The sequence below is a fragment of the Dama dama genome, chromosome 21 (genome assembly GCF_033118175.1).
Source record: "Dama dama isolate Ldn47 chromosome 21, ASM3311817v1, whole genome shotgun sequence".
Taxonomy (NCBI): Eukaryota; Metazoa; Chordata; class Mammalia; order Artiodactyla; family Cervidae; genus Dama; species Dama dama.
In genome coordinates, this window is record NC_083701.1 from 5,252,534 (window position 1) to 5,265,807 (window position 13,274).

The following is a 13,274-nucleotide window of genomic DNA, read 5'->3' on the forward strand; positions in this document are numbered from 1 at the left end:
CTTGAGCAAGCACCCGAACCACACGGAGGGTTTATTGAGCCAGCTGGCCCGGCCCTACTCCCAGCCTGTCTGATCCTGTGGCCCTGGGGTGAGGCCAGAGAACCCGCCTGTCTAACCAGGCCCAGGGGTGCTGCTGGGCCAGAGCCGCGCTCGGAGGACCACTGAGCAGAGGACCCTTGGTTCCACCCGCGGGGCCCGCTCCGGCTCAGCCGGGGGCGAAGAGGGAGCCCAACGGGGCATCTCCACAGCAAAGCAGTGCTTTTGTTAGGATTTAGGGGGCAGGCTCTGATATTTAAGTAATAGAGCAGGAGACATTTCGGTTTTCTCTTTTTATTTTGCCCAATGAAGTCACCATATGATCCTTGGAGCTCTGGTTCTGTAGGTGGGCCTGGGTGGGTAATTTCCTGCCAGACCTTACGTGCTGGGGCTTCCGGTGAGATCATCTAGGCAGTGTGTGTGTGGAGGGGCTGAGGTCAGAGCGTTGACTTGGAATCAGGGCCCAGATTTTGAGTCACTGCTGCCAATGTGAACCGAGGGGAAGCCCCTTGTCCCCCAGCCCTGGCTGTCATCTGTAATGGGTTTCATGTGCATATTGACAGTCATCCTTTTGTTTGTTTTTTCACCCAGGTTTTAGTAATTCTATTCCATAATGACTGTGATATATGATGAAGATGAAGCAGAATGTATTTTCTTTTTATAATTTATTTTTTATTGATGTATAGTTTATTTGCAATATTGTGCTGATTTCTTCTGTATACCAAAGTGACTCAGTGTGTGTATATATATATTTTGAGTATATATACATAATTTTTTTTCATGGTTTGTCCCAGGATACTGGCTATAGTTCCCTATGCTGGACAGTAGGACCTTGTTGTTTATACCTTCTCTATGTGACACCTTGCCTTTACTAACCCTAGACTCCCACTCCATCTCTCCCCTTTGGCCGCCAGGAGTCTGTCCTGCATGTCTGTGAGTCTGTTCCATAGATAGGTCCATTTGTGTCATATGTTAGGTTCCACATGTAAGTGGTAAGTATGGCATTTGCCTCTCTCTAACTTCACTTCGTATGATAATCTCTACTGGCATCCATGTTGCTGCAAATAGCATTATTTTGTTATTTTTTAGGGCTGAGTAGTATTCCATTGTGTATACCTATAAAGTCATCTTAAGCTAAGTGATTTCTTTCTCACAGGCGAAGAGTGGAGGTTCAAGATAGTTTATTCCAGATAACAGAACTTGATGCTCCTTTCAGATTCCCCCGTATTCAAATCATTTTCCAAAGCATTGTCTCACGGCATCTTTCCAGCCACTCTGGGCCAGAGGTGCTGTTCCTCCTTGCATCGCCCCGCTCACAGGTGATGAAACGGAGGCCCAGGCGGGGAAGTTGCTGTTTCTGCTCAGCTGATGCTCAGCAGAGGCGTCACCTGAACCCAGACCCTCCCCCCAGTCTGGTCCTCTCCTGTCCTCCCCTGTCTCTCATCTTCATCTTTCTCTCTCTTTCCTTCCTCTCTTCCCTGCCTTCCTTCCCTCCCTCTGTCCCCTTTCTTTTTTTCATACTTTACCGTGGATCCTGAGCTGCACATACTCCCTTTTAAGGAGCCCTCTGCGCCTGACTTTTCCAGTTCAGGTCAGCCTCCAGTCTGTTTCCCACTCCTCTCATTGACCCGCCTTATGGACTTGAGAAAGTGTTCTTAGTTCTCCACAGAATATAAACAACTGACACTTCAATAATATTTTGTAGTCTACAGTTATATTCACGCTTATTTTCTCATCTCAAGCAGCATGATCCTCTGTCTTACAAATGATGACACCAAGGCTCCAGGAGGCAGTGTGACTTTGCTGGTGGCATGTCAGGGGGCAGCTTAGGGTGGGAACTTCTCTCTTCACAGCATCTGCAGGCAGCTGAGTTCAAGAGAAGGACTTTGGAAGGCGTGTTGTGAGAGCATGGTGGTGTTGTGTGATGCTAAGATTGTGTGACACTAGAATATGAAATATCTGGGCCAGGTCGACTTTTTCTTGGGCACCCAGCCTCCCGGGGCAGGAACCCATCTAATGAAATACCTGGACCTCATGATGACTTGAAAGTGGAAGTTTCTCAGTATGTGTCTTATTTCCAGTGCTGGCTTGGGTCTCCCAACCATGATTCAAATAAAACTAAAAAAAAAAAAAAAACCATGTTGGCTTCTTAGACATTCATTTCTAAAGAGGCTGACTTTCTTAGACTGCAGGGGTAGCCCAGCCCTGAAAACAAAGCAGAAGGGACTGGTCCTAGGATGCGTGCTTGCTCAGTTGTGTCCAACAAGACTGTGGCCCACCAGGCTCCTCTGTCTGTGGGACTGTCCCAGCAAGAATACTGGAGTGGGTAGCCATTCCCTTCTCCCGGGGATCTTCTTGACCCAGGGATCAAACCCGCATCTCCTGCATTGCGGGCAGATTCTTTACCACTGAGCCACTGGGAAACCCTGGCTCTGGGACACCAGTTCTCTAAAGCCAGTTTGCCGAGCTGTTCCCATCCATGGGAAGCACAGATCCTGCAGCGAGGTTCATGGCACCTACTTACCAGCGGAGACTGAGACTCCGAGCGTTGTGCTGACTTGGCCTAGTCTGTCAGTACTGAGTGACGGAGCAGGATTTGAAGCTGCAGCTTACTGGCTCTTGAAACCATTGTTTTCCTGCAACAGCCTGCGGTTCAACTTGGCCCTGGGGTTTCATACCCCCAGGGCTAATTCTGAAGTAGGAGGGTCTCCCCTTGCACGCCCACGGGGCTTAGGAAGGGATGGATACACAGCGAACTCCTCTGGGGCTCTGGGCCCGGTGGGCACTGTTCACTCGGATGTGACCGAGTCCTGATTCCCAGCTCGTGGCGCTCCGGTCCTGTGATGAGACAGACTCACCCAGAAACTTGGTGGACAGCAATGACAGGGCTGGACGTGTGACAGCCGTGGGCACAGCGGAGGTTCCGGAACTCTCTGGAGTTCCCTCTGGCATTGTCTCTGGACTCCTCCCCGGCTTCCTTTATTACACGGTCCTGGCAGCTCTGTGCCCTGCTGCCCCTGTCGCCTGTATTCCTGCAGCAGGAGCCCCCGTAGACCTCCCTTCCCCACCTGCAGCCGCCAGGAGACAGACTGGCCTGTGAAGGACTGGGTGACTGACCCCCGGGGTGAGCTCTGTGCCACATCACCCCAGGAGGCCTGATCTTGAGGGTGTCCTTATTCTTTCTGATGTTCCCCTTTTGGGAAATTTTGAATTTCTCTCTTGTGTTGTAGGGAAGCAGGATTAAGTGGGTTCGCCCTGGCTACCTGGAAACACACCGCCTTTTGCTTTAGCTCCGAGCAGATGAAACATGGGTGTTGGAGACAGACAGGGCATCTGGGGAGCTGAGCCCATGCTGTTCCTGACCCCCAGTGTGCTGGCTTGAGCAGAGCGCCTGCCTCCTGAGAGGCCTTCGGGGAAACTGTGATGCTTCCCCAGGGAAGGGGTGCTGGGGAGGGAGAGCAGGGCTGGGTGCCCAGGCTTCCACTGCCCCAGCCTGCCTCACCGGGCCATGGAACTGCTGGGAGGCCACCAGGAAGCCAGGGTCCTTGTGTGCGCATGGGCTGCATGTGACGTGAGCGTGAAGCATGGATGTGCTAGGGGGGTGAGTTCAGTGCCCTGATGAGCAGAGAGCGCTCAGAACATGACAGGTCGGGAGTGTGACGTGAAGACAGGCTGTGAGCAGCACAGCTGTAATATCCTCTTAATATTGTCTTTAGTATCCTGTTCTTATTGCTGTTGGCTCTGCCATTAACGCTAATGAAAGCAATGCTAGCTGGTGTCTAGTCGCCGTTCCGTATCAGAGAAATCGCTTGCATCTGGACTGGTCGCCTCGCTCAACCTCAGTTGAGTTTCAAAATAGTCAGATGGAGGCACAGGCGGGCAGGGGGTTCATCCCCACTGTGAAGCTGTGGGATTAGAGGGTGAGGAATCTCTGGCCACAGCTGCCCTTCCCTTATAGGGGTGGACGGGGAGGACAGTCTGACCCCGTCAGCTCCCAGTTGTCCCGAGGAAATGGCCACCCAGGCAGTTTACTATGCACATTGCACATGAGTTGTGGCGTCCTTTGCTGGCTGTGGGGGTGCCCCATGTGGTGTGTGCTTTATATCCGAAACCCCCAGTCACCCTCCCAGTCATCCTGCCAGTGTCACTCGGCACACTTTGAAGAGAGATGAGTGACAAACGGCCTTCCAGCGTGGCTGCCTTTGGGGTCCCATGGCTAGAAAGGTGCAGTTGTGGGCCAGAGATGTCTCTGTTTTTCTCTGCAATAGCAGAACAACTTAGAATGTTTGCCCATAGAATGCACTTTGTAGATATTTTTAAAGTATTTGTGTGTGCGTGCATGTGTGTGCATGCATGAGTGCAAACATGCGTGTATCTTAATTTCTAGGTAAAACTAGAAATGTGTGGTGTTTCTTTGAGAAAATAAAACCTATCTAATGGGCTTATTATGAGAACTAAATAAGAAAATACTTGTTGAAGACTTCCTACAGGGTTTAGCCCATAGTGTTATCTAGATATTACTTACAGGTTCATCAGTTCATTTATTCATTGAATGTCCGACATCCTCATTTCACAGATGGAAAAGCCCCAGAAAGAGGCACTAACTTGTTCTGTGGTCCTTGGAAAACTGATGGAGAGTAGGGAGCGGGATGGAGGTCTTGGTGGAGTCCTTTGATTTGAATGAGACGGTGTGGGGGCTGGATGGGAGCTGAGGGGTCCCCGGGTTCCCTGTTCCTGAGTTGCCCCCTCCTGCATCTCCAGGGAGCGTGGCGGTGGGATGAGGACGTCCCCACAGCTGCTGAATGAGCATGTGTGCCATATGTTTCCTCTTGATTCACTGGATCGGAGTTTGCTCCAGCTTGAGAAGCACTTTTGATACCTGGCCTAGCCCAGCATTTCTGGTGTGATTTTTCCTCCCGGGGATGCTTGGGTTGTCACACCTGGGGAGTGGTACCTGGCACCCAGGGCCGCTGGAGGACACCCTACGTCACCCAGGGCAGCCTTCCCGCCCCCAGCAAAGGCTCACCCGCCCGGTGCTGGGGGGCCCAGGTCGAGAACCCTGCTGCGGCCGACGCTCTGCTCACATGTGTGACCCGGCCCCGGAGTGGGGCGGCCACATGGCGAGCTACCGAGAGGCAGGGCCGGGGCATCTCAGTCCCACTGTCAGGTGCATACAGACCACCCGGGGGTCTTATTCAAACGTGGACCCTGAGGCAGGGGTCTGGAGGGAGATCCGAGAGCCTGCATTTCTTGCCCTCCCCCGGAGGCGTCTGGGCTGCAGATCTGCATGTTGCCACCCTCTGAGTAGGAGCGTCTCGGCCATGATTCCCGCCTGGTGCATCCTCCGCTGCCCCGCGGAGAGCCCGTGTCCAGTGCGGTCCTCACCCCATCCTAACCGCTCCTCTCTCTCTCCTCCTAGGGCTCCCTGGGCCTGCCGGGTCCCCCTGGAAGAGACGGCAGCAAAGGCATGCGGGTACGTCTGTTCCCACAGGCTGCCCCGGGCTGGGGGCGTGCTAATCAGAGCCCGTGTCCTCGGTGCCGGGGTGGGGGGTTGGCCTTCGCTAGGGCCAGGCTTTAGCTGGGCCCCTTTGTACCAGGATCTTCCCAGGTCACTGGAGGTCGGCCTGGTAACTTCACCACATCAGCAGCTCCGGCCACCAGGCATCACCTGGTTGCCCCTGGGAGCTGCTTTCATAGTTGGTTGACCGTCAGTTCTGGTCTCTCGTCCCAGTGCCTGGAACTTGGAGTGGAGCCAGAGGACCCAGTTCGCAGGTCCTCAGTTCATAGCTCAAGGAGTCAGTGGGGCCCCAGCAGCCCCCGAAGCCCATGTGTCCAGCCGGCCTGCCTCCAGTGGGTGCCTGACTCTCCCTCTGCCTCCCCGGCCTCTGAGTTGGGACCCCAGGTGGAAGTGATCTCAGCTCAGGAGGGTCCATCTGACCCGGGATAAAGAGGTCCTCTTCGCCACTCGGTTTGGGTCCTCAGTGGCTCCTTACCGTCAACGCCAGCCACAGTGCTTTCTCCGCTCTTCCATCCAGCCCGGTTCTGTGGATCAGCAGAGCCGGAGCCTGTTGGGGGTTCTGGTGATGAAGGCCTGCAGCGATCAGCTCCTTTGCTTGTCTGAGGCGCCTCTGGGGGGAGCTCAGGTCTCGGCTCGCCGGCTGTTAGGACACCATTTCCGTGCTGAGATCTAGTTCTGGGAAGGACGCCCCGGGGCCTGGGCCTGAGTCCCCCGGGTTGTGACCTCACACTGTTCTCTGTGCCGCAGGGGGAGCCAGGAGAACCGGGCGAGCCGGGGCTGCCCGGGGAGGTGGGCCTGCGGGTGAGTGTTGCTCTGAGCTCTTCCTCTGATGTTTCTGGGTTTCCCCTGTGGCTTAGCTGGTAAAGAACCCACCTGCAATGTGGGAGACTTGTGTTCGATCCCCGGGTTGGGAAGATCCCCTGGAGAAGGGAAAGGCTACTCACTCCAGTGTTCTCGCCTGGAGAATTCCATGGACCTTACAGTCCACGGGGTCACAAAGAGCAGACGGAGTGACTTTCACTTTCTGATGTTTCTAGTGCACAGATCTCAATGCAAAATCAACTTTTATGGGCCCACTTGATGCCCTGCAAATGCTTCTCATGCAGCCACACACCTGCTCGTGTGTGTGTGTGTGTACACACCCCTGATGCTTCCTAAATTCTCACAGAAAGTGAATCCTGCCATACTCTGCCATTTAGCTTTTCTAACAAGAGACGTGTCTTTCTTCATCAGTACAGATCGATACCTCCGGTTCTCTTAATCAGTGCTTGCTATTCCATGATGTGGATGCATCATGATTTACATAACTTTTCCTCTATTTGTGGCCCTCCGGGTTATTTCTAATTTCATTTGTTTTCCACAAAAATCAGTAAATGCACGCACCACTGTATTTTTTTGTTTCAGTAGACTAGGTGACAGAAATTGGGGTATCTTTGGCTGAGGAAAAGCACTTTTTAACATTAATGGGTTTTAACAAGTATGGCCAGTTTAGCAGCCTTAAAGTGCCAGCAGTTCCTGGTCCAGGCAGCAGGGGCTCCCGGGCTCGGGACCCCAGGGGGGCTTTGTCAGGACGTGTCCAGGCCGTGCTGGCTCCACGTGAGGTGTGTGTGATGAGTCGCGGGAAGCCGGCCTGTGACCAGGAGCTCTACACGCGTCCTGCCCAGGTCCCGGCATGGCCACGGGGCGCGGCCACACCAGATTGCGGCGCCGGCCTCGTGAGAGCTTAGAGGCTGCTGTGGAAGTCGAGCCGAGCTGCATGTGAATCCTGGCTCCCCCAGGCAGGGGGTGACATGAGCTCTGCGTGGACGGGGGCAGCAGAGGTGGGGGGTCCCTCTGGGGGATGTTGTGTAGGCGGTACATGGTGGTGGGTGAGGAGCAGCTGTCTCAGCCCCTAACATGATTATTGACTGCGTCTTCCCTCTGCTCCTGCCATTTTCTCTCCATCCCGAATCCTCTGCTCTGGGAACTGTCTTCTGCAGGGATCCCAGGGACCGCCTGGACTTCCGGGACCTCCCGGCCCCATCGGAGCTCCGGTAAGTAGAGGCTGCTGCTGGAAGGGGCTCTGTTGCTGTCCTTGGGGAGGGACTGGGACCTGGGCCCGGGGCCCTGTAACAGCTCCCCACCCCACATCTGTGCATAGATTGGAGCGTGTGGTCAGAGAGGCCCACACATGTCTCCATCACGTCTGCTTGCAGAGGGGAGAGAGGCCTTTGCACAGGTTCTGGGTGCTTCTCCTAAGGATGGTGGGTGGATGCAGGGCAGGACAGCGGCCCTCTCCCAGGGGAGGTGGAGGAATGTGGCTTCAAGGGGCCCCGAGTCTCAGGTTCAGTTCCTCGGTCCATGATCGGACGGCAGTGGGGACTGAGTCTGGGGCCACCTTGCTGCGCTCGGCCAGGTGAGCTCAGGTCTTAGCTGGGAGCACCTGGATAGTCCAGGGACGGGGGCACCAGCTGCAGGGGCTCTCATCCAGGCAGGGGCCCAGCTCACCACCCGGGCCCGAGGGAGGAGCAGGCTGCTGGGGGCAGTGAGACACACAGGAGACAGACCTTCACCACCATCCCAGGCGAGCAGGCTGTCCCGGGGCCTCAGGCTCAGCTCAGAGAAGCTGGACGGGGCTGTCTGCATGTTACTCACCCTCCCTTCCCCTCCAGGGTCTCCATGGAGAACGAGGGGAAAAGGGAGCCCGGGGAGAAAAGGTATTTGCAGCCTGCTTCAGTTAGTCGTGCAGCTTTCTGTGGACAGCACGTGTGTGAGCGTGTGTGTGTGTGATCATTGTGTGTGTGTGTGACCTCTGGTGACTGAGGGCTGGTGCAGAGGAGGCATTAGCTTCTGACCCCAGATGTAAACTCTGGGCCCGAAAGGGCGTGGGCCCGGTACCTGCAGGGGTTGAGATCCCCTTGCAGAGAGAGTTTGGGGTTTCTGGTCCCTGGGTTGGGATCCAAAAAGTTCCAGTTGCTGCTGGGTACTCACATCTTCCTTAGCAACTGGCCTGAGCTCTCCACACCTCAGGGACGCTGACTCTTAATGGAGGGAGGGGGCGTGGGGACACCTGTGGCCCTGGTAACTCATGCTCAGCCTCGTGAACCGAGCGCTGTGACCTGACCTCAGCTGAGACTCTCCACGCCGAGGCTGGCTGTGCCTTTATATTGACGCCACCGGGTCACAAGTCATCCGCAGACCAGATCCTTCCGTGGGTGGAGTGCTCGGGGCTCTGGGGGTGGGGAGAAGGGTGGCACACCCCCACTACCTCCTGGGACAGCAGCGGTCATCGAATTCTCAGGAATCCCAGGCCCATCTGCTCACTGGGCTCCTTCAGATCAAGAGCTGGAAATTGAGTCTTGCACTTAGCCGGGTTCCAGCCCCCTTTTCAGCACCTGCCCTGTTCCGTCTTCCTGGAGTACATGTTTCTGTCATTTATAGAAAATGTCTAAATTATTGAGAAATTTAATTTTATTTCAAGCAACTTCACACACACACACACACACACACACACACACACACACACACACACACACACACACACACACACGTTTGGAAACAGGACAAAAAAACCCCCAAAAAACAGCCTGTAATTGCACCATCCCACTGCAGCTGCAGTGACCACTATGGCTCATTTCTTGATTTCTTGCAAGACTTACTCCTGTGTCTCCGACATCTTTCATTTTTTTTTTTCCGACGTCTTTCTACACCGTCACACATGACGTGTTCTGCTTTGCATCCTGTCATGTTTCTTCTTCCTCCGGGTAGCATCTCCCCTGCCCTGTGCCGCTGTAGACCTCTATGATTTATCTTAAATGGCTGCACAGCGTCCCCGTGTGTGAATAGACCATGATTTATGTGCTCATTCCCTTATTATTGATCAGTGAGGATTGTTTCCAGTTTGTCATGATTAAAAAATACTGCTTTGGTGAACATTTTCACACCAATGCCTTTATTTATTTATTTTTCCCAACTTAGGATGGTTTCCTCGGGCCGCTCCCTTAGAAGGGAGACTGTGGTCAAAGGAAACGAACGTGTCGTGTGACTTAGGAAGCTATGGCCCTGTGGGTCCCCAAAAGGCTCCTCGGAAGGAGGGGGGCAAGAGCCAGGGTGACGCCCCTCACCTCAGGCCCCAAAGCGTGGTTTCTGTTTGGTCAGATATCAAAGTCTCATCACTGTAGCTCCAGCAGTGGAATCCCTTGCCCCGTGGTGGTTGGGACTGGTGTCTCTCGGTTCTCTGAAGAGAGTTCTCGTGGCTCCATGTGTGGTTTTGGGTGGAGCACCTCTCTGTGGCCCTCTGCTCCCCCTGTACAAGATGGGGACGGGAAAGTGACCCTGTGGGTGAGTGAGGGTCCAGGCACAGGCTTGATGAGCAGCCCTAGTGCATGGGGGGCAAGGGTCTGATGTGAAGGCTCCCCCCGGGAGCAGGCAGGGTTTGGAGAACAGACGTGGCAGGCGGGCTGAGCCACAGCCCAGCGCCTTGCAGCCACCGCCTGGCAGGGAAGCTGGGGGAGCAGGGGGTCACCTGCAGGGCGGGCCCCGGAGAGGAAGTCCAGCCGTCAGCCGTCAGCCTCCGTCTGCAGCGTGGCCCAGGGGAAGCCCTGCATGGTGATTCCAGAGCCAGCTTGCCTGGGTTTCAGGCACAGCTCTGGGGCCTGCAAGCGGTGTGACCTTCGGAGAGTTGATTTCACCTCTGAGTCTCAAGTCTCCTCAGTGTAGAGAGTAGCTGTTATGTAAGGCTGCTATGAGGGTTAAATGACTTAATGCTTGTAAAATGCTTAGAGCAGCGCTGGCAACAGAGGCCGTGTGTGTGGAGGGTGGGAGACGGAGGAGGGGAGAGGCAGAGTAGAAACAGCAAGGCGTAGAGGATTGGCAGGGAGGCATAACCTGAGTGCGCAGAGCTCCGCTTTGGGTCTGATCCCCCGCTCCCTTGACAATGTTCTCGGCGACTCTGGGGGGAGCTGGTTCCTTCTCTGCACCTCTGTCTTCCCATCTGTCAAACCAGACGCTTGGGCTGCATGATCTCTTGGGCTTCTTTCCAGTTCTTATATCTGATGAGTATTTAGAACAGTTTATTTTCTCGCGAACCTCTTAAATTTCTTAAATCAGCAAAAAGGAAGTTTCTGTCTCCCCTCGAGACAGGTTCATCCCACTGCCTGGCCTCCCAGACATGGAGTGCAGCCAGAGAGAGCCAGTGCCTGCCTGCCCACCACCGAGCCCAGCTCTGCCAGCGCCTGTCAGACCTTCTCTGCGGGTGTGGGGCGGGCGGGCCAGCCTTGCTTTCAGCATCTTCCAGAAATTGCTTGCCAGCCAGGAGGTGTGCAGGCTCTATTGGCACAAGGACCTCCTAGTGACTGAGGGGCAGTGAGGCCCGAATGGGTTGTCCATAGGCTGCTGGGCTCGGGACAGTCGGCAGAGTGTACAGTGGGTCTACTCAGTCACAACGAGGGGCGCCCACTCCCTGGGGGCCGGGAGCTGGACACAACTGCCCCTGCTCTGTCCGGAAGGGTGTGCCCCTGGACAGCTTTGGCGGGGGGATGTGGCGGTGAGCTCCTGCAGTCCCAGGGGGACGCCCTGGGGTCCGGCCCTGTCTGGGGATGGAAACCCGGGCCTTGGAGCACCAGCTTTGGGTTCAGCAGCCCGAGTCTCACCTCAGCCCCACTGCCAGCAACTCTGGGACCTCACGGCAGCTTCTGGCCTCTCTGACCTTTGTCTTGTGCTCCCTGACCCCCAGTACACTTAGAGGCTAGGCTGCTCTGTGCGTGTGTATCTGTCTCTCTACTGGTGTGTATGTGTGCGTGTGTGTATGTGTGTGTGCGTGTGTGTGTTTGGGGGGCTCTCTTCTGGTGTGTGTATGTGTATGTGTGTGTGCGTGTGTGTGTGTGGGGGGGCTCTCTTCTGGGGTGTGTGTGTCTGTTGTGTCTCTCTGTTGTGTGTGTGTTTGGGGAGCTCTCTCGTGTGTGTGTGTGTATGTGTGTGTGCGTGTGTGTGTTTGGGGGGCTCTCTTCTGGTGTGTGTATCTGGGGGGCTCTCTCCTGGTGTGTGTGTGTGTGCATGCATGTGTGTGTTTGGGGGGCTCTCTCCTGGTGTGTGTGTGTGTTTGGGGGGCTCTCTTCTGGTGTGTGTGTGTCTGTTGTGTCTCTCTGTTATGTGTGTGTTTGGGGGGCTCTCTCCTGCTGTGTGTATGTCTGTTGTGTCTCTCTGTTGTGTGTGTGTTTGGGGGGCTCTCTCCTGGTGTGTGTGTGTGAGCGTGTGTGTTTGGGGGGCTCTCTCCTGGTGTGTGTGTGTCTGCTGTGTCTCTCTGTTGTGTGTGTGTTTGGGGGGCTCTCTCCTGCTGTGTGTGTGTCTGTTGTGTCTCTCTGTTGTGTATGTGTTTGGGGGGCTCTCTCCTGGTGTGTGTGTGTGTGTTTGGGGGGCTCTCCCCGGGTGCCTGGTGGAGAGCAGGGCCCAGCTGACCATGGAGTGCCTTTGCTGGTCCTCGTTCCTGTGACACTGACCCTGGGCTTGTCCCTCTGTTGTTCATCTCACTTCCTTCATTTGCCAGGGGGAGCAAGGCCTGGACGGGTTCCCTGGGAAGCCGGGGGAGACTGGTGAGCAGGTAGGTGGGCAGGACAGGGTGGGGCCTGGGTCGGCTCGTAGGGCCCGCAGGCTTCAGTCTGTGTGCTGCTCGGCCGGGGGCTCTGGGAGGCTTAATGACCAGCCCCCAGCTTGCCACTCACGGACTCCTCCACGCCAGAGTGGAGGGATCCCAGAGAACACACCGCTTTAAAACCGGTCTAACCTTAGTTTCACGGCAGCTGGTCATTAATGGAAAGACTGCAGGTAATGTGCGTATGTTCAAAGTGATGCATGAATTGCAGTCCTGTCCCAAGACTAAAAGATTACAGATAGCCCAGATGCTCATAAATAAGAAACAAGTTGAGTAAATTAGGGTCTGTATTAAATAGACAGAGGCAATAATATGAAGCTGTGCAAATTAACGGAACTCTTAATGTCCTGATACGGCTGTTCTGTGAGATGCATCCGTGAGTCCAAAGGGGACCACATGGAGATGTGGGCCTGGGTTAACTTTATAGCAACAAGTGCAGTCTGGGAAAACTTGTCGAGGGAACCTTCTGGGGGAGAGGCCAGGAACAGATCTTGAGGCGTGTTACCCTCAGCCCTGCCTTCTCCACTCACTCCCCTGACTGACCCCGTGTTCTTCTCTCTCTAGGGAAGACCCGGTCCTCCCGGCGAGCCAGGGCCCCAGGGACAGAAGGTAAGCCAGGTGCTGGGGTGGGAGATGGCCCCTGACGAGCAGGTGTGGAGCTGCTCCCTGGGACAAATTGAGGCCTGTGTTTTGGGGGGTGTCCGTGCTGGAGTTCTGGGAACAAAGTGCAGACAGAGGTGGTGAATCGTGCATTAGAACTCAGCCTACAAGAAACTTCTGGTTATTGTATTTAAATATTATTTTCCATTTGGGGGAATAAAAATCCATCTAAAAAACAAATGAAAATAACCCATTATATAACATCTGGACATATATTAAAATATTGTGCTACTTAAATGGCTTTTCGGGCTAAGGCAGAGTAGGAACAAATCCAAAAATATCTTACAAACTCCTTTTCCTCTTTCTCCTTCTCTCCTTTGCAACATTTACTTTTTTTTTTAAGCCAGAATTATAATTCTGAAAATGTGCTGGGTATTTCATATATAAAATAGAGGTTGCATCTCATTCTGCTGGTCATCTGTGTTAGAACAT

General features: G+C 54.6%; 1 protein-coding gene across 1 annotated transcript in view; it reads left to right on the forward strand.

Moving 5' to 3' along the window:
- COL22A1 (collagen type XXII alpha 1 chain) overlaps positions 1 to 13,274 on the forward strand; it is a 197,156-nt gene that overhangs the window by 60,087 nt on the left and 123,795 nt on the right. Inside the window, exons 12-17 of the mRNA XM_061123137.1 lie at positions 5,456 to 5,509; positions 6,302 to 6,355; positions 7,534 to 7,587; positions 8,206 to 8,250; positions 12,078 to 12,131; positions 12,747 to 12,791. Of these exons, the coding sequence (XP_060979120.1) occupies positions 5,456 to 5,509; positions 6,302 to 6,355; positions 7,534 to 7,587; positions 8,206 to 8,250; positions 12,078 to 12,131; positions 12,747 to 12,791 (306 nt within the window). The remainder of the gene's footprint in view (positions 1 to 5,455; positions 5,510 to 6,301; positions 6,356 to 7,533; positions 7,588 to 8,205; positions 8,251 to 12,077; positions 12,132 to 12,746; positions 12,792 to 13,274) is intronic.